General features: G+C 48.7%; 1 protein-coding gene across 3 annotated transcripts in view; it reads left to right on the forward strand.

Annotated features, from left to right (window-relative positions):
* The first annotated feature begins 5,153 nt into the window (after positions 1-5,153).
* KLHL3 (kelch like family member 3) overlaps positions 5,154-23,565 on the forward strand; it is a 48,041-nt gene continuing 29,629 nt past the window's right edge. For 2 of the 3 annotated variants that reach the window (XM_055812256.1, XM_055812258.1), the window contains exons 1-4: positions 5,154-5,337; positions 12,842-12,958; positions 15,887-15,993; positions 21,400-21,521. In XM_055812256.1, coding sequence (XP_055668231.1) covers positions 5,324-5,337; positions 12,842-12,958; positions 15,887-15,993; positions 21,400-21,521 — 360 coding nt within the window. In that variant the 5' untranslated portion in view covers positions 5,154-5,323. Of the gene's footprint in view, positions 5,338-6,928; positions 7,039-12,841; positions 12,959-15,886; positions 15,994-21,399; positions 21,522-23,565 lie in introns of all 3 variants that reach the window. The other variant, XM_055812257.1, reaches the window with a different exon arrangement.

Here is a 23,565-nt window from a genome sequence, read left to right on the forward strand (position 1 = left end):
TGGGAAGGAGGAGTGGCAAGGAAGAGCTGGGCTTGTTTTGCTGGTGCTGCCCTAGGCCAGACGCGTTGCAGCGAGCTGGTGCCACGCGCTTTCTAACGCCTTCTGAGAAGAGCGTGTTTCCTTTCTCCCTCGCAGGGTATGCTTCTGTGTGGAGAGAGACAGGATGGGAAAGCTGAGCCCTGAAAAGTACACCACGAAAGTCCGGTAAGTGCACAGAAACCCGAGCTGAGCCCCTGACGTACAGTTCCTACTCTGAATATGCTATGGAGATTGAGCAGAAAAAGGTGTTTGCCCAGAAAATACCAAGCAGGATAATGAAGGAGAATCCGTTATCTGTGAGTAAGATGTGCTGCATGGGATGGTTTTGCCTGGTAAGGTAAAATAATGTGCCTGCAGAAACAATCTCACCCAAACTTTGTGTGGCAGCTGTGTGATTTACTCATTCGTGTTAACGTTGCAGCATGTTGTGTTTCGAAACTAGGGCGGTGGATTGTGTTTCTTGGCTTTTGCAAAGAACAAAAAAATGGAATGTTTTAAAACATTTCAAGAGGAGAACGAGACAATGAGTGTACGAGGAGTAATAGTAAAGAATAATAAGTGATAGTAAGGAAACTTGGGTTGGGTTGGTGACATCCTGAATGAATATATGATTGTTGGGGTTTTTTTTTTTATGCTGGTCTTTCAGGTTTACCACATCCAAATATTAATTAAACCATACAACATCTTTATGGAGCATATGGGTAGTTTCTGCTCATTACAGAAGGTAGTAGTGGAACCATTAAGGGATATATTATAAAGACAAAGAAACATATGAAAATATCTTTAACACAAGCAAAAAATTTGGGGGAAACCAGTCCTTTTTGGACCGTAGCCTAAACTTTTTGTTTAGTTAGAATTTTTACAGTGAGAACAAGTCCCTGTGTTCAGCCTGCAGCAAGAACTGTACACTTCAGCGGGTGCAGAAATCGGAGTCAAAACTAAGGACTCATGAGGCAGAGGGACTTGGTAGTATTTAGGCGTCTGAATATTGGCCTTTGCCTTTGTTCCAGTGCCCACAATAGTTGTTTTTACAGCTTTCTTCCTTGAATGCTAATTTTCTTTTTGAGTGCACAATTCTAAACTATAAAAATCTGAAAAAGTCTTCCAGCAAGTTGTTGATAAATACGTAATATGACTACAGGGCAGGAAGCCTGGGCTTCTGACATACCTGGCTGTGGGTGACATCAACTGCTTATGCTACAGGAAGAGTAAGAGGGGGGCCAGGGAGAACATTTTCAGCTGATCTGTTTGTTGGGGCTGTGTAGGGTGAGCAGCAGGATGGCTTACACCCCAGAAATCAGCCGGGGGGCGAAGCGGCCAGCGCGTGTTATTCAAAAGGCGGGTAATGTTGTGATGAAACTATTGGAGTAAAATCCCTATTTTTATAGAAGTTATTTAAGTTAAAGATGAAAAGAAAACGTATTTCAGAAGTACCGGTTGCAGCCAGGAGCGTGAGCGCGGGACGTTTACCAGCAGAGGGCAACAGCCCCGGCGGCTGGCGGGGCCGCGTCCCGGCGGCGGGGAGCGGGCTGGGGTGGATGCTCCCGCCGCCCTCCTCTGCCCTTCACATCCTTCAGAATGTGAAAAAAGAATCCTCCTACCTCTTCAGCTTCTGCTACCAACACATCCCTGATCCCAGCGGTGGGAAGGTCCCTGGCTAGAAGGTCTCCTGGAGCTTCCTTTCCAGCCTTGCGGTAACTTGCGTCCCAGTGAGTCGCCGTAGTAGCTGAAGTTCAGCTGCTCTTTTGGGTTTGGTACGTGGGAGCAATGTGGCATGCCCCGCATCCTGGCAGTGGTTGGGTGGCAGATACCTTCAGGGCTTCTCTGCCAAGGTGCCTTGTGCTCCGGATCCGTTGGGAACCAGCACACTACCCAGGTACCACCTCCGAGTGACTGCAGTTAGCCACCAAGGTACCAGCGCATCCAGTTCCATACAGACCTTTCACTGGTTTTCTTACCTTAATTTCCTTAGTGGACCTTTTCCCAGAAAACGTGATCTAAATACAGATCTAATTAAATAAGTATTTACTTAATTAGAATCGCAGAATAAATTTAGTTGGAAGAGACTCCTGGAGGTGATCTGATTCAAACACCCCTCAAAACAGGACCAGCTTCAGGGTTTGATCAGGTTGGTCACACAAAGAGAAAAATACGCTTATACGCACTTAATATATGCATTTATAAAGATATAGATGTTTAGACATAAATGTATGTATTTATCTAAAAAAAATCTCTTTTAAAAAACAGAATGAAAAATAATTTAGGCTGAGAAGATGCAGCCCTGGAAGCTTCCCTGAATGCAGTGTTTTAGGTACGCCTTTCCAGCTCTTCAGTGCAGAAGCCATAGCTTTCTACAAAAGCTGATTAATAATTTAGTGGAGGGGATTATGCAACTAAAAAAGAGAGCTGCTAAAAAGAGCAAATTGTTTATGATATGGATCTCTGGAACCTCTATGTTGGTATATACCTGGAAACAGGTATCTACAGGGGAGTGAAGGCTTCCTGAATCACTGCTTGCACTGTGTTTAAGCTGCATGATGCTGTGTTTTGGGGCTCTTGCAGGGTCAGGAAGGGAGTTTTTTTCCTCGTTGATGCAGTTTTCTTTCTGCTGGGTTTTGGGGAAGAGCCCCTTTCTGGCTTCTGCTGAAGCTGTGGAGATTGGCAGGATGTTGTCTGAGTGTATTGAAGCTCTTCACAGAATTAAATTCTCTGAAGCACTCGGTGTGCTGTGCTTTACAACCTCAGGGTTAAACCAGCTGCCAGACTTTGCCAGAAGAGAGTTTTGAGTCAGATTGGCAGGGATTGTTTTTATTCACTCCCTTCCTGGTATTTTTATTGGAGAAATTCCTTCTTGTAGGGATGCTGCAGTGCTTTGATCTCTCCTCTCCCTATGGCTCATTAGAGTTGGGGGTGTTTGGTCTTTCACTGTAGATTTGAAGATTGTCTGGGGAATCTGGAAAGGTTTTGGTGGGCAAAGAGATGGTGGCACTGGCCAGAAGGCATTCTGTGGGCCTTTCTGCTCTGAGCATAGGTTATATGGTTGTCAGAGATCGAAGGTAGATTAGATGTAGGAGGAGTTTAGAACTATTTGCAATTAGAAATGTTTTAAAGAGGCTGGAAAGCTTCCATCCATCGGGTGTTACTAATTCCTTTTAACTGTATGCTTTTTCAAGATATCAATCTTTGTACTTAAAAACAAGCAAGAAATTTGTGTATTGGGGTTGTTACCCAGTCACAATTATTTTGCAAGGCTGCTATAAAGATAATCCCAGATTACTGGAACATCCTTTTGTCTCATCCCAGCAAGGACTATTCACTGGTTTGCTTCTGTCACACCTTTCCGAGGCTGCTGATGCATTTATAGAGTCCAGTGGTACACATGCTGGTGGGGCAAAGCAGGTAAGAAGGTATCGCTGGTTCGGTTCAACCTAGGTGCCTAGTTCCCAGCTTGACTGAAGCAAGATGTAGCTTTTTATGGTGAAAGCCTAATGTTTGGTTATTTAAAAAGGATGTGTTAATAAAAACACACAGATACTTTGCAGCAATTTCAGGACTCGGTCTGGTATCTGGACTTTTCCTGGTTGCTGAGGGACTTCCTTAATGGAAACAAGCTCCAGCCCTTGTTGTCTAGGTAAATTCTACTATTTTTAGTAGAGTCACTTTTTCTCTGGTTTGAACTCTTGTGCCTTGCAGTTTTGCACATTGTGCATCCAGAGTGTGAGACTGAATGGACGGTGGGGAAGTAATTTTGAGGATCTTGATGTCTTAAACTGGTAGTTTAACAGGATTCTCAAAGGTAAAATGCAGGAATTCTGCCTGAATCCTGTGTGAGGTTTGATGTTGGGGCTTTATCTGTATTTCTTCTGTTTATGGGGAGGCTGCCAAATGGTGTTTGAACAGCAGGACTCTGGACTCTCCATCCCCATGTGACTTTGATAAAGTCCTTTAAGTTCCAGGTGTGTTAAGTGTTCTTATCTGAAGAATGGGGGTGATGACTGGTTCAGATTCTCAACAAGCTTTTGAAACGCTGATGTGGAAGGTGCAATAGCATCTGTTCAATCGCCATTGCTGATACATTTTTAAAAGATGTATGTAACCTAGGCTGAGGACGTGGTTTGGGGAGGAATGCAGAAGAGTGAGGTAATTTTATTTATAAAAGAGATGGAATGGTATCTTGCAAGAGAAATCTCTTGATACTTCTACTTATCTCTTTGTGCAGGAGCATTTTGTGAATGAAAGAGTAATGAAGAAAGCAAATGTTCCTTGTCTTGATTATGATTAACCTCTAGGGCCTCGCTGCAGAATAAGATTGAGAAAATCTTTTAATAAAATGAGAAAAAAACCCACCCACATTTATGTAAAACTCCCTACATTTGTATCAACTGGAATGAAAATGGCAAATCTGACTTAGTCCAGTGCTTCAGGCTAAATAGCACCTGCAGTTTAGAAGGGCCCGTGTTGCCTAGGCAGCACGGATTTGGCCCGATAGACTGCCCAGAAGGGCAACAGAATTTTTACAAACTGGAGACCTGGAGGCTAGATCCCGCTTTCTGTGCAGGGAGACCTAGAGGGGCTGGGACCCTCTCCCTCGATAGCAGCTCTGAGCATCACCGGTCCTCTCCTGCTGCATCCCTGTGCGCGGGCTTGCCCTCGCGGTTTGGTACTGGGGATTTCAGTCGCTAAAACTTTTCTTTAGCTCATGGACCGCAGGCATTAAAGCACTTAAGGGCCGGCATCACCCGGGGGGGCAGCGGCGCTGGTACCGGGACGGGGCTCAACAGCCGGTGGGTGGGTGGATGCACTGGGGGGACAGGCGCTGCCCCCCGCGGTGCCCGCTCCCTGCCCCGCCGCGCAGCTCGCCACCACCGCCCCCCGGTTAGGGCGGCTCGGGGCGGGCCTGTGACCCGTTTCGTCGCTCGCTGCCGCGATGGGGGCCGTGCCCGCGGCTCCCCCCAGTCCGGTCGGGAGGGGGGGGGGGCGGCGGGGCAGCCGGTCGGGGGGGGGGGGGGGGGCGGGGGAGCCGGTCGGCAGGGCCGCCCTCCCGCCACAGCTGCCGCGGCCCGGAGCCGCCCGCCCGCCGGCCGGGGGCGGAGGCAGCGAGGGGGCGGCGGCGGGGGGCGGTGCGGGCTGCGGCGGTGGCTGCGGCGGGGCGCGCCGGGACGCTGCGCTCCGCTCCCGCAGGAAGCGGCCCGGGGCGGGGGCGGCCGCTCGCAGCCATGCCGGGCCCGGGGCGCTGAGCTTGCCCCGCCGCCCGCCCCGGCCCCGGCCCCCGCCGCGCCGCACGATGGAGGAGGAGAGGTGGGTGCCGCCGCCGAGCCTTTGTGTCCGCGCCGGGCTGCGCCGTGCCTGCCCAGGGGGAGGGGGGGGCTGGGGGCGCCGCTCCCCCGCGGCGGTGCGCAGGGACGCGGCTTGCGGGGACCCCCCCCCGCCCCCCTTCCTTTCCCCTTGCAGCCCCCTGCGGTGGGCGCCTGCCGTGTTATTTATGCCGCGATGTTGCAATGTCATGGTGACAGGCTGCTTCGCCCCGCGCACCCGAAGCGAGGGAGCAGAGCGGGTTTGCAGGAGGATGCGTGTCGGGGGGGGGCTGGAATCGCTGGTGGGGTGGCCGGGGCCCCTTTGCCTCCCGAGCGCTGGGCTCGTCTCTGTCTTGCTGCTGTCTGGACCTGATTTTGTGATTCGGTCGAAGACCCACCGCTGCTGCTCGTTGCTTTTTTGGGTAATGAATGAAAATCCGTAGCATCTGCGGAGCCCTCGGGGGTCTCCTGCAGCCGTGGGAGCTGTGCGGTGCGGTGTTACAGCATCCCGCATCTCCCGCACACGGGGCCGGGGCCGTGGGTACTTTATTGCCATCAAGGCGGCCGTTTTGCCCCACACCCTGTGTGCAGAAGTGCTTGGGAGTCGGTGTAACGTCCACCGCACGCAAAAATGAGGTTATTGCTGCACAGGGACTTCATCGCTCAGTATCTGCTCTGCCCCCATTCCTCCCCGCTGTCGAGTACACACGAGCTCACTTATACTGCTTCAAACTAAACATGATGCTGTTTTTTTGGTTTTCTCTACACCACCCCCACCCCCCCCTTTTGGGTATTTTTTAAAAAAAACAGGATATGCTGAGTGCTTCCTTTTGTGCCCGTGACCTTACAGGGAGTGGGGGACCAGAGCAGGGGCTTGACCTGCTGGTAGTACCTATCGCCTGGGCTTGACACGAGTTTTGTTTAAATACGATACATTGAAAAATTAAGCTGGGGCCAACCCCCAAATTCTGGAAAATTTTCCTCTGTTGAGGGAAAACACTTGCAGCAGCCTGTGGGAGCTGCTTTCCAAGCTCCAAAGGGCAGCTTTCTGCCTTCTGTGACTCACAGGTTGTAATCGTTTGAGTATTTAATGTGCAAAACAAAACTTTGTCTGCCACATCTCTGTGGTTACATTGTAGAGTTGCCGCTTCCCATAAGGATGTGAATGACCACCTCTGGGTATGAATTCAGATATTAATTGGTTTCAAGTGCCTTGAAATATTAGCTTGTTATGCTAGTTGCTAGCCCTTGGAATGCGTTTTCCTTCTTTTTTAATTTATCTATCTATCTATCTATCTCAATGAGCCTGGTGTTTGAGGAAGTGGAGTGGAGCTGTTTCGGTACCCCAGGCTGGGATCATCCTTGGCACTATTACTTATTTTTTTATGGTTACCAGTAATGGTCTTTATTTGACTGGGGGTCTTTTGCTGGGAATACAATGGTGAAAAAGCCCCTGGGAAAGTACCTGGACTGTTCTGCCTCATCTTTTTTTTCCAGACCATCTGTTTTTAGGGCACGAAGGAGTGTCCCCATCAGCATGTTCTCTGCCTCTGGAAGTGAGGAATGATCACCCAAATTGCTGCTTGTATTTCTAGCTTTTGGGAAGAGGAAGGTGGTCCTGAACTCGGTGCAAGCAGTAGCAATGTGGGATTTGACTATGGCCAAGGAAAGCTGGAAATCTTCACCTGCTTTCTGATTTGAAAGGGTATGTTATATGGGACTGCGCCGAGGCTGCTTTGCCTGCACTGAACAAGTCCTGGGAGGAGGCACTAAAAATGCCCTTGGTGGGCGAGCACCGCGGGCTGGTTCTGTTCCCGGTTTTGTACTTTTGCCCCCCACTTCACCTCAGATCTATGTCATGCAGATTAAGCCTCAAATTTTACACTGTGACTTTCATGACAGCAGAATTCCCCCTGGTTTTTAATGTTACTGCTTCTTCCGTTTTTGTAGTCAGTGAGGAACATGCTCGTGTCACCTCTGACTCTGGTCCCAAGCCTGCCTGGACTCAAATGTCCTGGTAACTTGCACGTCCGTGTTGGTCAGTAGTATCATGTGCCCATGTCATTGCACATGGGCAGAAGCAGCTGGGGGCAAGGGGGATCTAACCTGAAACGTTCACGTTTGGCAATAAATTATTTCAGAATCCTGATTTTCTTTTACTGTGCCAATAAGGACATCTATTTTATGGAGAAAGTACATAAGACTGTATGGTCAGGCATGGTACCGTGGTTCTGAATTTGCGAGATGTGTTGAGTAGGAAAAGAACCCTGGAATGTTAATTTTTTTGGTTAAAGAATTAAAATGCCTGTAATTTTAACTTCATCTTTGAGTGGGGGTAGTCTCTTCATAGTATTTATTTGAAAAATACAGTATTTTCCTTTGAAAGCAAATGGTATTGTCATATTTGAGTTATTTTGTGTTGTTTCCATTACTGTCAGCAAAGACTTTTCTTCTCAGTAGTTCCTGAAGTCTGCTTTTCCCCCGAGGTCTCCTTTGATATGAATATCCTTTTGGGGATCTGTTGTATACCAATTGTGTGTTTTTTCTAAGCTAATGTCTCCATGTTGATGTAGGCACTGAAAAAATGCAACAAAATGGGAAAATAATATTGCTATTAAAAATGAAAAAGTCCTTTCCATTGTGCTACCTTCCATATGTTTTAATGATGATATGTTTCTCTGAAATCCTCTCAAAATCCATCTTGGTATTTGGATTCCTTCAGTCACCTTTTTGTACTATCTATGCATATACCTAAAGACAAATTCAGAAATTGAGTTTTTTATAAATACGCCATTACACTGACATCTTTTTCTTACTGTGGCTGCCTGACTTGAGGAATAAAATACTTGAGGCTAATGTATTTGCACCATGATTTTGGCCATTGATTCTAAACAGAGAGTTATGCCAGTTAAGATAAAATGATTCTTCATTTTGCTAAGACTAAATTGATATTTTGGTCTCCGTGTATCTTACTAGAGGCATTTAAATTCTGAACACTGGTAACTGCTATTGGGCTATTAAATTTTTAGCTATGTCAGAACTCTCAGAAGCTGAAGATTAACATTTTACGGTGATGATTGTAACGTATCCCACGAAGAAGCTCCACAGGCTTTGAAGATTTACAGTCAGCATGTCCCTGGTAAGTTAATACGAGCATATGAAGTGCCCGCAGAGGGGCTGGATTGCTGCGCTGTGGGAGGGCATGTCACCGAGCCCTGTTGGCTTCTTGGCCAGCCTTGGGTGGCCGAAGCTCTGCTGTGTAATGGGACAGCCCAGGAGAGTGGACCTCAGCCTGTGGTGCACAGGCAGGGGATGAGAGCATCTCCGAGAGACCCCCCCAGTGCTGCACGGCGGGATGAGGCTGGACTGGACGTGTCAGGAGTCCCATCATCTCGCTGATGTGAGAGCCCGGTCGAGAGGGACCTTCGTGGTGCCCACATGTGGGCTAGGAGCTGAGTCCACCAGCTGTGCTCCCAAAAACATGAGCAGAAGCTTGTCCTTCTGTGCTCCGTAGGAGAGCACATTTGAGATCTGCCCCTCCTTTAGGGTGAACTGGCTCCAGTAAAACCGGTGGTGGAATTGGTTTTGGCGAGCCAGGAGTTTTGTTCCTGGGGTTTACCAGCTCTCTGCACAGCAATAATCTTGCCAGGGGACAGTTTAGCTCTAAGGAAGGCTTTTTTTTTTTTCTTTCACGTAATCTACAAAGACATCTGTAATTACTGCTGGTAACTAAGGCAACCCAACTTTATAGTTGATACATGCACGCAGCGGAGCTACGGGTTATGGGTTTTTAAAATACCTTTCTGTTGGTGGGTATGCGGCTCTGCTGTGAGCCCGCGGGGACTCAAGCCGAGCCCTGCTAGTGGGTCTTGGAGAGGAGGAACACGGTGTAAATGGGCTTGTCGTTAGCTTCGCTGGCTTAACTGGGGACTCTCAAATGGGGGTTCATTTGTTCTACCTGGGGCCATGCGGGAGGTGGCAGTGGGGTTGGTGCTGTTGGGAAGTAAGAGCCTCTTTGCTTGTTTTGGGAGAATCCTGCTGTGTCCTTAATGAGGATGTTCATCTGGCCCAGGGAAATTGAAATGGTTTGTCCATTCGCTCGGTGCGTGGCCTCGGATAGCCCAGGAACTGAACAAATTGCTCCTGGCAGCCGGCTCGCGAGTCCCAGTGGTGCAGTAGGACATCAGCGAGGCAAACGTGGAGGTGCTGGGGAGAGAGGCTCTGTGACCACGGGGTGCAGGAGCTCCAGCACCTCTGGGTGGTCTCGGCCAGATCAGAGGACCATGTTCCTCCTTTGCTTTGCTCCGTTAATATAACAACAGTGTAATAAGTATAATAATTCTTAAATGTTGTAGGGAAAAAAACCTCTCAGAAAAGGGCTGTGCAAGGCACCGTTTTGGTCTTCTCAGGGGCAGCTTTTGCTTTGTGGCAGGTTGCGTTTGCATGGAGCATTTAGGTTCTTGCATTTTTTTATGTTGGAAATGTGTGGGTGATTTCTGAGAGTGCGTGCACGGGGGTGTGAAATCTTTCTCCCAGATAAAATTGTCTTCCATCCATTACTGGAACACACTTATGTGGAAGCTGAGTCAGTCTCAAAGATGAGTTAAAGGCTCTTGGCCATTAATTTTTCAAATGTGTTTTTTATGTGAGTCATATGGAAAAACTTTAAATAACATATCTTTATTTTTTTGAAACGAGTATTTAACCAGACAATCTGCAGTATTTTCTTATGGTAAGCCTTTGGCAAAATGTGAGATCCACCCCTGCTAATAAAACTGAGGATGTCTTTTAGGATGCTTTTAAAAAAGTTTTCATGCTTTTTAGGAAGAACTGATTGATCTTTTTTAGAAATTCTGAAGTGAGGTTTTTGCTTTGAAAATACACAGACAAGTGTTGGTAGAGTTGAGGCTTTACAAAGGCTTGTTGATCTGACAGTTACTTTGGTGTTCAATGAAACTTGCCATGTCCTTTGAACCATATCTTTTGCCAGCAGCAAAGTTTGAACATGGTGAATATTTGCTCTGTGGCACTGGCGTGCTAATAAACAGATCTCAGTGGTGTGCTTTTTCTTATTAAAGCAGCCCCATGGCTTTTGTGTGCATCACTTGAGTTTGGATCCCGCGAGGTCTGCCTTTGACAGCAACCAGAGTGATGTCCCGCGGTGGTCCAGCTGTCCTGCCCTGGAGCGATGGGTACCGCTGTCCTTGCCACCGCCTTTTGGTTTCGCTTTCTTTTATTTCTTATTCTTTCTTTTCTGTTTGTTTTGTTTGCTTCCTGTGAGGGTTTTGGCTTTGGAGACTGAAAGTGCAGTGAAGTCACTTGCACTTCCAGAGCCTCGTGTTTCACCCCTTGGCTCGGGCGCGCTGCAGGGGCAGGTTTAGCTGTTTTAAAAGCAAAGGGTTTGCGCTGAGGTGTTTAAAGCTGTGGTCAGGCTTCACTCGGCCTAAGGTTTCAACCAAGGCTTTTGATAGATACAACACTGAGGCTTAGTTGAACTTGGCCGCGTCCCTGGAGCAAGGAGACTGCCTCGCTGGGGTGTGTGGGCTTGGGGAAGAGCCGAGAGCTGCCGCTGCTCCGTGCCCATGAACGCTGCTGGCGGTACGTGCCGCACAGAATGAGTTAGCTTTCCTCGGGGACGGAAAAGCTCGTTGTCTTGTTCCTGGTACCAGTCCCTTGAACACCCAGCATTTAACAGGAGGTACTCTCTGATTATTATTATTTTTTTCTTTTTAGTGCAGCCATACTAAGCCATTTGGCTGCTGACTGTAACGGAGTCTGGGAAGTTGTCTCCCTCCCTGGGACATGTGCTGAGTGATGTTGTGCTCAGCCTTGTGGCTTCGCTTATGACTGAAAATATTTCACTTGCTCAGCAAAGTGAAAGAATTGGACTTGGCTGGTTTTTGGCGTTAACCTTTGTCTCGGGCACAAAGCTGGAGGCTGCTCAGTATGCAGGCATGTATTCGAGCTGCGTGCAGCTTGGCTGCTGTTCAGTGTCTTGTTTCTAGAAGGAGGACAATGGAACCCACCGAGGACAGCTGGAAGGGCAAAGAGCTCCGTGGGGTCTCAGGGGGCATGGTGCTAGTAACAGCCATCCGTTAGGAGCAGAAAACGGGGAGGGTGTGATGTTCAGCAAGGGCTTCGTGCTGTCAAGGTGTTGTGAATTGTGAATAATTGTGTTTTTCAAAGGAAAAGTCGCTCTGTGTGAGTATACATGTATATAGGTACAGATGTGCGTGCATACACACCTTGGCAGAGGCTGGCAGGCTGTTCTGGGGAAGGATTCTTCCACACTTCCCTGGCTTTGTACCCTTCTTCAGCCATCATCTTCTGGTCACCCCTGGAGCTGGGATGCTGGGCTGCCCAGACTGTTGGCTTAACTTGAATCAGCCTGTTCTTTATTGTCATACAAGCCCAACTAAGAAAGGTGGCAGCGAGGAGGGGACAAATGTGAAACTGAGGGAGATTGTTCTTTGGAAGGAAAGCTCTGAGAAGGTCCCCAGTTGGGTGCGTGGTGGCGATGGGGTTACCTCCTGACATCTGCCATTCGCTTGGGGTTGGCTTTCGATACAGACAGCTTTGCTTGACTTGTCTCGTTTGCCTTTGCCTGCTGGCAGGTTTGAGGGGCGAGCCGTGGCTGTCAGCAGAACAAGGACCTTGGCTCTAAAGTGTTCCTTTTTTCATAGGTGGAAACCTTCAGCTCCGAGTGATTTCACACACTCTCAGATCAGGGAGGTAGAGATATTGACCTGATGTCAATTCTGTACAAAGAGTCAATGCTCCCAACAAAGTAATGAGGACACGTCTGTGCCTTAGGCACCTGTTGGCCTGGTTAAACACAGCACATAACTGGGTGCATCTGGTTTGACATTACCTATGTAGCTGGTGGGTCTGGTAGGAAGGTCTGGTTTAATAAATCCTCTCATACGTTTCAGTGGCACTAAACAGACCTATTTCTAAAATGGAAATGGGATGTGGCCCCTGCAAAGCTAATGCTTCGGAAGCTGTGCAGGGAGTTCTAATAGTCCTTTTTTACTTGCCTCTGTAGAAGACGATACAAGTCTTGTATTGTATGCTTGCACTTTGCAGATGGGACATTGACAACTAAACTCTTTCTCTGTATGGATGTTAAAGTATCCATGGTACTCTTGTAGTTCCCAGTGCTGAAGTCTATTTCTATTCAGTGAGGGAATTATGTTCTGGCTTGAATTTCAACTTATACTGCTTTCCTGGCCTGAAGCCTCTAAAAGGCTGGGCTTTGTCCTCAAGTGTTTGGCACTTTTTCCTTTTCTTCCCTGCTGACTGAAATGTGGGCTGGGTTGGCTTTCAACATCCACGCAGAAGTAGCTGTGTTTTGTGATGCTCTTCATTCACACAGTGAACCTGAGCCGACTAACAAACATGCAAGTAACTCCATGCATAATACCCTGTGCTGCAGTTTTATGATACTTTTTTTTTTTAAAATGTAATTGAATCAAACTTTCTACTCTTTTTTTTGTCCCTGTTTTTAGCATTAAGCAGAGTTCCCGATCCTCTGAGGCAGCTGAAGATGAAAAGGACCAGCGCACAGTGACAGTCAACCCCTCTCACATGAGGAAGGCGTTCAAGGTCATGAATGAACTGCGGAGGTACACCTTTGACTTAATGGGCACCCTCTCTGGTTTAGCAGAAACGTGCTGATTGGAACAGAAGGGCTCCTGGGAGACTTAAAAAAAAAGTATCTGTGCCCTCTTTGTCACAGCTAATGATTGCATGTAAGGAATTAAGCAATGAGTAGAAAGAGACAGGTAAAATGTAGCCCTTTTGTGATGGGTTGCTCTTGCCAATCTCAGACCTTTCTCTCTTCCCAGCAGAAGGAAGCCAGCTATGGCTCAAAAACATTATCTGAGCAATAGCCTGCATTTATAGATGATAATTCATTTAGTCTTTTCCATTACTTACAGCAAATTCAGCTGTAAACTATGTTCTTAACTGAGCTAATGGTCTGAAAACCGATAATAGAACATTACAGACATTAAGACACCTACACGTAATTACAGACCAAAGATTATTAATGCGCTGTTCTTACTCTAACTAGCAGTGTCGCTCAGTCTGGGCTTAGCACTCCAAAATAGGGGTGACAAGAAAGCAACAACTCAGGAAGAATGTTACGTCTCTACTTGCAAATTTAAAAATCCTAATACTGCTTCAAAGAGAACACCTTGGTCTCTACGCAGTTGTGTGGGTACAGGGAGGATGGAGGCTGAAAAAGTGTCAGTGAATGCAATCTTCAAGAGCTGCTGTCATTGCATCAGCGATGTGGTGGCAGTGGTTGAACCCGAGTTGTTTCTTGGTGTTTGTTCAGTGCGTGTTTCTCTGGCTAGTTCATTTGAGTCCTTTACCATTCAAACAGAGACCTAGAAACCCAAATTTTGAAAAAATTCCCATGGAAAGTACATGTGTCATACACCCGAATGTGTGTGCTCCCTTGCTATCCAGATGGTGTGACGAAAGCAGGTAACACCCTTTACTGTTCCTGCACGCTCAAAGTACTCAAAAGATGCTGTAAGAGCCGCCTCTCTTCTGTGGATTAAGTAGTTTCCCAATATACATGTTCTCTGCTGTGGGGAAGGATTAGAAATGTCTCCTTCCACAGATGTCTGACTGTGATTCTCAGTTGCATGTGAACAGAAAATGGAAATATCTTTCCCCTGTAACAATTACATGTAGTGGAGTGCGGTTTTGTTGTTGGTTTTTTTTTTTTTTTTGAATTGGCATCCCTCTAGTCCTTTCTTTGTACTGAAAGCAAAGGATCTGAAAGTAGAGGTTTGTGCAGCTATATTCAGAAATCTATTGTGCTACTATTATTCCTTTATTAATTGAAGCATAGTGGGAATAGCTGGAGACGGACAATGTTCAGTGTTTCTTAGTGCCTGTAGTTAGCTAGATCTTGTGTAGTACTGAAGTGATAAAAACATAGAAGACTGAAAGCTGCCCTTAAGCACCTGTTTGATGTTTTCTTCTTCTGGGTACTCTTTTTTGTCAGCTCCTCCTGCTGTTCTGGAATATACAGTTCTCACATCTATTGTATGTGCATTGAGCTTGCGATCCATTAAGCTGTCAACAATCAGTGTTAATAGCCACCTGGAATAATAGTGCCTCCATTCAAATACATCCAGAAATCTCATACAGAGGGTCTAGGAAAATCTTGCTAAGCCTTTAACCTATTTGCTCTGTGTTGCTCACTTGAAATTTTTACCTTTCAAATATAGACAAAATTAACTTAATGAGTGCTACTTTAGGTAACTATAGTCCAAAGGGGAATTGAACAAAGCACCTTTGACATAAGCTGAAGGAAATGAGGGAGGCTGTCCAAGAGCCCCTCTCATTGCAGTCACCCCTTCCCAACGGGGCTGAACGCAGAGCACAGCATCTCATTCCTACTTTCTTCCTGTTTTCCAACTGTAACCCTCCATTTCACTGATGTTCTGTTCATGTGTTCCAGTCTATGGAGGAGACATACCTAGGCTGTTAGAAGCATATCAAATATGCAGTTTCCTAAAGACAAAGTGCGGCGTGGTGAGGAGAAGGCGACATCTAGATTTACAGACACTGATCCTTTTTCAGGCTTGACATTTGAAAAGAACACCCTTGTTTTGCATTTGTATGCTCAAACATCTTAAACCAACTTATTGGGAGGCTGAGCACTTCTAGCTGTCGGCATCTCCCAAGCCCTGTGCAAACATTAACTAATGAATCCTCAAAGGCCATACGTGGGGCTAGTAGGAAAAGGTCACGAGTTAATGAAGTGACTTTTCCAAAGCTGTACAATGAATCAGTGGGGGAGCTCAGAAGTTTTTTGGTTTCTGTTTGGAATCCCGTGCTTTATCCCAGCGACTTTTAATCCCAGACTAATTCATGTGGTAAACGAAGTCCTCAGGCCCATGGATAAACTCCAGTGATTGACATCTTCTCACTGGGAGATGGCTGAGGCAGCCTCTGGGCTGGTCAGTGCCAGGAGATGTTTTGGTGGTCACGTTCATTAGGGCCAAACACGGAAGGAAGTACAGAAATAACTTCATTCTTTCCCCTGTGGAAAGACGAAAGCACTGCTGGTGTTCCCTTGCACAGCTCTTTCTTGTCTTGTAGATTGACTAGGGCTTGCCTCCAGGGAGTGCCCAAATTCTTAAGCTCTTCTGTGTCTTCTCCAAGCCTTGATTGAAAACATGCTGTTCTTTGGGCTGCATGTATACCTAGTTAGGCTTCCAGGTTTGTGGTGGGTTTTTTTTTTGTTTGTTTGTTTTTTTATTTTGTTTTGTTTTGTTTTTTTCCTGGGAAAAGCAGAACCACTGGTAGGGCTGCAGCATCGGGAGGATTCAGGCTTTGCTTTATAGGCAAACACCGGTAGGAGCTGGTAGCTGAAGGATTAGAGAACCTTCCACTGGGATCTGGCAGAAGCTCAGGTGCCTTGTCTGTAGTGGTGGGTCTTCTGCTTTCTGTACCATTCTGTACCAATGTAATTTTTTGCCTGACCAGGAGCTGTGAAATGATCTTTGTCTTTTCTGGTGTTTTTCCAGCAAGCGGCTCCTCTGTGATGTAGTGATTGTGGCTGAAACCGTGGAGATGGAAGCCCACCGCGTGGTCCTTGCAGCCTGCAGCCCTTACTTTTGTGCGATGTTTACAGGTACTCTTCCTGACACCAGACACTGTACTGCGGTTTGCCACGCTTGATGGATGATGCTGGTCATCCTTGACTAATTCCTTGAGGCATGGTGTATGGGTATGGGGCGATTGTATGGGTGTGGGGCGAGTGGGTAGCATGTGAGTCACAGGAAGGTTACTATGAGGTTTGGCTCACTGCTTTTTGGGTTGGTTTCCCCCTCCCCCCCCCCCCCCTTAACAAGACCTTGGGTCATGAAAACACATCATTAACATCAAGCACGTGTACAGTGCCCTAAATGTTCATGGTGCACATCAAAGAGATTGCTGGCACAGGAGTTGTAGTTTCAAGGCTCAGCCCTGCCGATGCCGGTTTGCAGTCATGGATGTTTAATCTCCCATGGCACTTTCTGCTGCTGCCCGAAATAACACCATTGTTCTCTTGATCCCAGCGCGTTTTAGCAGCCCTGCTTTTTTGCAGGGTGCGTTGCTGCAGTCTGGTATATTTTGGTAATGGCAACCTCAGTGTGAAGGGAAGGACAAAATCCTTGCTCTGTTGGCCTGATCCCTATAGCAGGTGCCCTTTGGAGGCTGTGCCCAGGTGGGGCAGCAAAAATGCTGTGCCAGTCCCAGGGCAGGGGAGTGACCAGCTTGTTTAAGTTATTCTAGTAAAATTAGTCTGGTTGGGAGCTCCTTAGCTTCCTTGCTTTTCCTTGCCCTCCTTTCCAGGACAGGAACTGACTTAACCAAATACAAAGCAAATGCGTGTATGCTCCAGGGAATGGTTGTTGCAGTCCCTCAGCTTCAGCATAAATCAGGTTTGGGGTTTTGCCGCTGTTTCATGTTCCTTTGCCTGTGGTCTAGGGGTTGCTTCTTACTTTTAAAAGCCTTGAGATTAGCCCCGATTTATTTGCTTTACTGGAAGCAGAACACAACATTTCTTAGGAGAAAGCTTGTCATTTGGGAAGCTTTTTTTCCCTTCTGTAATGGGGGTGGGTGGGTGGGGGGTGGGACTCAGGTGTAAACAGATGTTTGAATGTGAGATGTGAGGTTCGCCACGGTGGCTTTATGAGCGTGGTGGGGAGCATCTGTGCTTTCTCAGGAACGGGCGCTTCCTAACTGGAAGCGGGTGCTGGCCGCAGTGGGGAGGCAGGGGAGCAGATGCTGCTCAGAGGCAACGATTCGTGCAGGGCACCTCGAGGAGGACTTAGTGCAAGTGTGATGCCCGTTCCTGACAAGAAGTTTAAAAAAGAAAAATAATTGGAAAAACCCTCTGACCCTTAGAGGTCACCTGAGAGGGAAGGTGGTGGTGCAGGGCTGCTCGTGTTTCCATGCAGGAATTCTCCAGGCTGTGTAATCCCTTATGCTGCGGGTTAAACAGTAATCAGCTAACCACCATCATGTGGCTGGCTCGGCAGCTCCCCTGGGCTGGGTGACAGCCTTGGCGGCCGCCGGTCCCCTCCCCCTGACATGTCCCTGGGGGCAGCGGGTCAGGCAAAGAGCAGTTCTCCCTTCGCTTCTGGTCTGGCTAGTCTCAACTGTCTAAGGTCTGGATCTCCCTCTTGCAAAGACTGAGTGCGTGATCTCCTTCCAGCTGTGTGGTGGTTCACTCGCTGGAGGGGAACAGTTTAAAATCACAGCTTGAACATTGGTTGGTTGTTGTGGCTTGTGGTGGTTTTTTTGTGTGTTTTGGTTTTTTTTGTTGTTTGTTTTTTTGTTTTGTGGTTGTGTTTGTTTTTTTTTTTTTTTTTTTTTGCATTGCAAGTTGGTGATGCAACCCCCTGGCTCCAGAGCATCTGCACCACATGGGTGTTTGCAGGAGCAGCTTGTGCATGCTGAGTCCCTGCTGGACGAGCCACTCTGGGGGGGTAGGGGGAGCTGGAGGGGTCCCCCAGCAGTGCTGGCAGCCATGTGGTAGTGCATGATCAGTGTAAAGCTGTGAACAGCGGGAACCAAACTGAGACTTGCGGCTCATCCACCTTTGCCTGATGCTTGCTCTGCAGGCCCTGTCCCTGTAGGTTGGGCTTGATTTTGGGCTCATGAATGACCTTGTGATGACCTTGGGGTCTTTCCTAAACCATCTAGCATCCTCTGGCTGGGCATTCCTCTTCAAAATAGCCTTGGGGAGTCTGAAAATAAGCAGGCACATCTTCCATTTGTGTCTTCCACTGCTGAAGGACAGATGGAGCCCAGCACTTTTAACGGAGTGTCCCTTCCCATACTGGCTTTCTAGAGCATTTTGGACAGTGGCTGGTCCTCGTCGGCACCATTCTATCTTTTTAGAAGAAACCACAATCATTTCAGAAAGTATAACAGATACTTCAGTGATGCTGCTAGCACCGCTCCTGTGAGATACCCGGGGGAGCTGCAGAAGTGCTGAAGGAGTGTGTCGCGGCTTCCAAACCACCAGTCTCACGTGCTGCTTCAAAGCACTCGCCCCATGTGCGAGAAGTCGTGGTTTTGTTATCGGATGCACTCGTATTCCCCTTCAGCACGCCTCTGACTTACGAAACAGCAAAAGCTGTCGCTGTGCACGGGGAAGCCTCTCTGGAGTGGGCTGTGTAGGAGGCAGGGCGAGCTGCTGTGCTGGGTAAACAAGGCACCACGAGCTGCTGGAGTTTATCTTGTGACAGAGCAGGAGAGCTCTGCTGTCCCTGCCCTGGTGAGCAGAGGGGAATGGAGGGAGCACCCCTGGATGCTGACCACGATGTGTGAAGGGCTTGCCTTCGCAGGGGGCTGGCTTCTGCAAACTCTGTCCCCTAAAGAGGCCGTGCTTGGAGCCGCTCTGCCTGTCCTGACTGCCTTTGCTCCCTCCTCGCCTGTCCCTCGTGTCTGCCCAGCCACAGCGCTGGGGGGACAGGGGCTGTGCAGCCCCTCGTGCAGGGCAGCCCTTTCTCAGCACAGCTCTTAGATACGATGCTGGCGCTTTGGGTTATTCTGTAACGAGCTTACCAGGCAAGGCTGGAGTCTGCCTCACGGAAGAAATCCTAGGGGTTGGGTTTTGTGGGCTTTAAGTTTTGGGTTTTTTTCTGAAGGGGGTGTGGGACGAGATGCCTTAATTGACCCTCCCATTCAGCTGCCTGCAGCCGTGCTATAGAGGCTGTGTTCGCCTTGGGTCTGTGCCTGGAGGAGGGGGCAGCTTTCTGCCTGCTCCCGCTCTGCACCAACCCCCACCTTGGCTCTCCCGAGGTGTCTTCAGGTTCTTCCTCGCTCTGCCATGTTAGACACGTCCAGAGCAGCACCCTCTGGCCAGCGGCAGCCGCCTGTCCGCACTGGTGCGGCTGGAGGGGCTGGATCCCACCTGGCTGTGGGGTGCAGCACCCGAGCCCCCCCCCCATCGAGCGCTGGGCTGTTAGCAGCGCAGAGGCAGCGGAGGCCATTAGTATGCAGGACTGGCAGCTTGCTGGTGGGTGTGGAAGCCCACACAGCCTGTATTTTTGTTGCCTGTGTCACGTGAATGCCACAAAGAGAGACGATGTTATTGGATCGGTCCCTCCAAGCTATTTCTGCATCAGTCTCTGGGTGCATGCGGCCGAGCGTCCCCTCTGCCCCGCGGGTCCTGGTGGGTGCTGCAGGTCCCCGGCTGCTCCGCTCACCCCCAGCTCCGCAGGTGGGCTTTGGCTGGGTGCTCCTTGCAGGCACCGCCAGCTCCACAGAGGCTGCTGGGGGCTGGCCTGGTCTCAGAAGTCCCCTCTCATCTCTGGAGATGTTTGAGGTGTTTTGCAGGGAGGAAGTATGTGAAGGAGATGACGTTTATTTTGTCAATTAAAGTCCTACTTGCTTTGAAGGCCTCCCAAATGTGGGTTGTGTATCCCTTTGTACTTGTGCATTTGTATTCATGGGCTTCTCTGAGTAACATTTCATTATTCAGTTTAAGAAATTGAATTTGGGGCAAATATTATTTCAGTCTACATGTCCCTTGGGACATTGTTGGCTCTTCTAATACTTATGGTCTGACCCTAGTCCTGTTATTTACCTCCTTATTGGCATAAATGAAGCCGGCAAAGTTTAATTTCCAGGATCCAGATTTTGCTCAGGCTTGGACACCCTTTAAGCATCTGACTGTGCTGTGGACTTAATGAGCCTGGCCGTGTCTTGTCACATGCTGCACGGAGATGTAGGCTTTAATTACGGCTCCCATAGGCTGCAGGAACCATTTTTCGACTTAATCCCCCACAGCAGTACTGAGTCACCAGATTTCTTGGAGTAGTGATTATTCATACCCAGGTTTAAGAATTGACATTTCTTCATGCTCCCCTTTGTTTAGCTTCCCCACCCCCCACCCCCACCCCCTTATTGTTTTCTTTCCGCTTGGGAGTTTGTTCTCTCTTTTCTGCGGTTCCTCAAGATCTCGGTGTTTAAAACCTGGGTGAGGTCACGGTGTGCCTGGACACTAGAAGTGCCACAGGGAGGCCTTTCTCCTCCCCGCAGCATGCTTTTGTTCTGGTGATGTGCTCCTGTCATGCACAGCATATGTGGGCATGGTGCCTGCACAGCAGTGGCCATAGCAGCGATGGGGAAGATGTGCAGAAAGCTCTGGTTCATGTATAGGCTCTTACACAGATACATGTTTTACTTGTCTATCTATAGAGGAAACTGTTGGTCTAGTTTTGCATGTTTGGTGTTGGTTGTTGGTTTTTGGGGTTTTTTTTTTTTGAAAGTTACGTGTTTGGAGAAAGGCTGCAATTTGGATCCAAAGGCTGCATTGCCTTTGAGGTGCAAGACTGGGAAGGTGAGAGATGAGAAACACAGCTTTCTGCAGAGATGCTTTGCGTAATGTTTGACCGTGCGGGCAGCTTACGGCAGGGTGATTTAGGAGAGAAGCCTGCATTGCACTAGATGTGACTTCTGGCATGTATGCTTGTTTTCCTGAGCAGGTTTCAAGTTTTTCCTAAAGAAAGAGAGTAATGCTGCCTTGCTTTTATTGTAGGGTATATGACAAAGCACCCTAACTTAGCTGTTGCAACTTACTCATCTACCTGTATGTGTGTATATATGTAAAAATTTCTAAAAAATATAGTACCTATATAAAATATACATATTTTTTAAAAAGCCCTCCTAAGATTTGTCCACAGTCTCTTTGAGTCTCTCCCTCTGCTGAGACATGGTTGAGGGTCATGCTGTTTTTTTTTTTTTTTCTTTAGCCCCTATATGTGTTTGAATGCAGGTGAACTATGCCAGATTCTTTTCTGGCAAGAAGTTGAGCTTGTTGCGTTTATTGTCTTATTTTATTTTACACTAATGTCTTCAAATGCTAAGATGTGTTTTAGGTGGCATTATGAGGCTTCTGGGAATCTTGCTGGTTGTCCTTTGATGGTCAGCGATAGCGCTAGGGTGGTCTTTTAGTCAAATACCAGGAGAATGTGCTGGATGTATGGGGAGCAATGTCCTGCAAAGCAACCTATAACTTCCCTTTTGAAATTAATTTCAGGAGACATGTCTGAAAGTAAAGCCAAGAAGATTGAGATAAAAGACGTTGATGGGCAGACGCTGAGGAAGCTGATTGATTACATCTACACTGCCGAGATCGAGGTCACGGAGGAGAACGTGCAGGTAGGCCTGGGTCAGCGGCTCCCGCGGAGACCCACATAAAAAGCTTGGAACTCGAAGGCAGAGGTCCTTTGGTAGTGAGTGATCTCTTCAGGCTGCAGAAGGTGAAAGGCTGAGCTTGAAAAGAGCTGCTTCCAGCCTCTGTTTAGTCTTGAGGCGCTTTGGTGCTTTCCTTGCGCTTAAGTCATGTTGCATTTGGGGTTTGTGTCGAGCTCGTGTAACGAGAGCAGGCACTTGCCTTCCAAGGAGCTGGGCTGGCTGGCGGGTCACTCTGTCGAAGGTCAAAATCAACTCAAACAAGCAGCGAGTCAAACGTTGTTCTAAGGGCATGGCAGAGGAATCTGGCTGTTGGTTTTTAGATTCTTCTGGGTAGTTTGTTTAGCAGAGCTTGGAGTCAAATGCACTGTACGAATGAGGGCATTCTTCCCCCCGTGTGTGTGCGCGCGCTGTCGTGAACTCCTTTGAGGTAAATATTTGTCCAGAAGTGGAAATAGTAATTCAGAAGCAGTCTAGGGATCAAGTTGGATGCTCAGGAAGACATTTCGCCATGTCACGTGGCTGTGGCTGCTGAAGTTTTCTCTTTCACTCTTATTTGTGGTAAGAAAACGGTTGTGCGCTTCGCCACTGATTTCTGGAAGGGACGTGGGATCTCACGTGCAGATGTGCTTTTTGGTTTGGCCCCATTATTGCTTGCAGGTGGCAACTTTCCTCTCTGTGACTTGAATCAGAGCACAGTCAGGGTGGGAAGGGACCTCCGGAGCTCACCCCGTCCCCCCAGTTGCAGCAGCTCTCCTAGAGCAGGACCCACCACGTCCAGGCGGGTTTGAATGTCTCCAGAGAAGGAGACCCCCCCGCCTCGCTGGGCAGCCTGTGCCAGGGCTCCGTCACCCGCAGGGCAGGGAAGTTCTTCCTCACGTGGAGCTGGAACTTCTCATGGTGCGGTTTGTGCCCGTTGCCCCTTGTCCTGTCGCTGGGCACCACTGGAAAGAGCCCAGCCCCCTCCTCCTGGCACTCGCCCTGTAGATATTTGTAGCCATTGCTAAGGTCCCCTCTCAGCCTTCTCCTCTCCAGGCTGAACTCCCAGCTCTCCCAGCCCTTCCTCACCAGGGAGATGCTCCAGTCCCCCCATCATCTCCGTAGCCCTGCGCTGGCCCCTCTCCAGCAGCCCCCTGTCTCTCCTAAACTGGGGAGCCCAGCAGTGGATGCAGCACTCCGGCAGCCTCCCCAGGGCAGAGCAGAGGGGAGCATCACCTCCCTTGCCCTGCTGGCCACGCTCCTCCTGATGCCCCCCCAGACACCACTGGCCTTCTTGAAGGCTGGTCCATGGGCAGCTTGCTGCCCCGCAGCACTCCCAGGTCCCTCTCCGCAGAGCTGCCCCCAGCAGGTCATCCCCAGCCTGTGCCGGTGCATGGGGTCATTCCTACCCAGGGCAGGACCCTACACTTGCCTTTGCTGAACTTCATCAAGTTCTTCACTGCTCAGCTCTCTGGCCTGTCCAGGTCTTGCTGAACAGCAGCAAAAGGGCACACTGTCCCCTCATCCAGGTCACTGGTGCTTAAGTTGAATGGGACTGGACCCAGCACTGACCCGTGGAGAACACTGGTAGCTACTGGCTTCCAGCTAGCCTCTGCATGCTGATTGCAGCCCCTGAGCTCTGCTGTTAGTTCTTGCTGTGGATGGGACATGCTCCTCTTCTGCCTCTCAGGGAGGATGCAGGTTGTTGCTGACCTGTCATTCTTCCTGCAGCAACCTGGACAAAACCCTGAGCTACGTCTGCTTTGCAGCCTAAGCCCTGTGCCATCCTTTGACCTGAGTCTGTGGGTGCCTTTTCTTGCCCCTTCTGCCCTCTGGTTTTACAAACCTGACTTTCTGGCAGTTGTCACATTGATAGGAGTGTGGACCCTGGTTGCTCTATGGTGAGGCTGAGGACCAGCGGTGAGGAGACCTTCAAGTTGCCATTACAGCAAAGAAGCTGAGGTTCAGACCCAACCGTGAGTTGCTTGAACTTAGCTGTTGGCTGTGTAGCCCATGCTCAGTGTGTAGTCAG

Source organism: Falco peregrinus, chromosome 8 (assembly GCF_023634155.1).
Source record: "Falco peregrinus isolate bFalPer1 chromosome 8, bFalPer1.pri, whole genome shotgun sequence".
Lineage (NCBI taxonomy): Eukaryota > Metazoa > Chordata > Aves > Falconiformes > Falconidae > Falco > Falco peregrinus.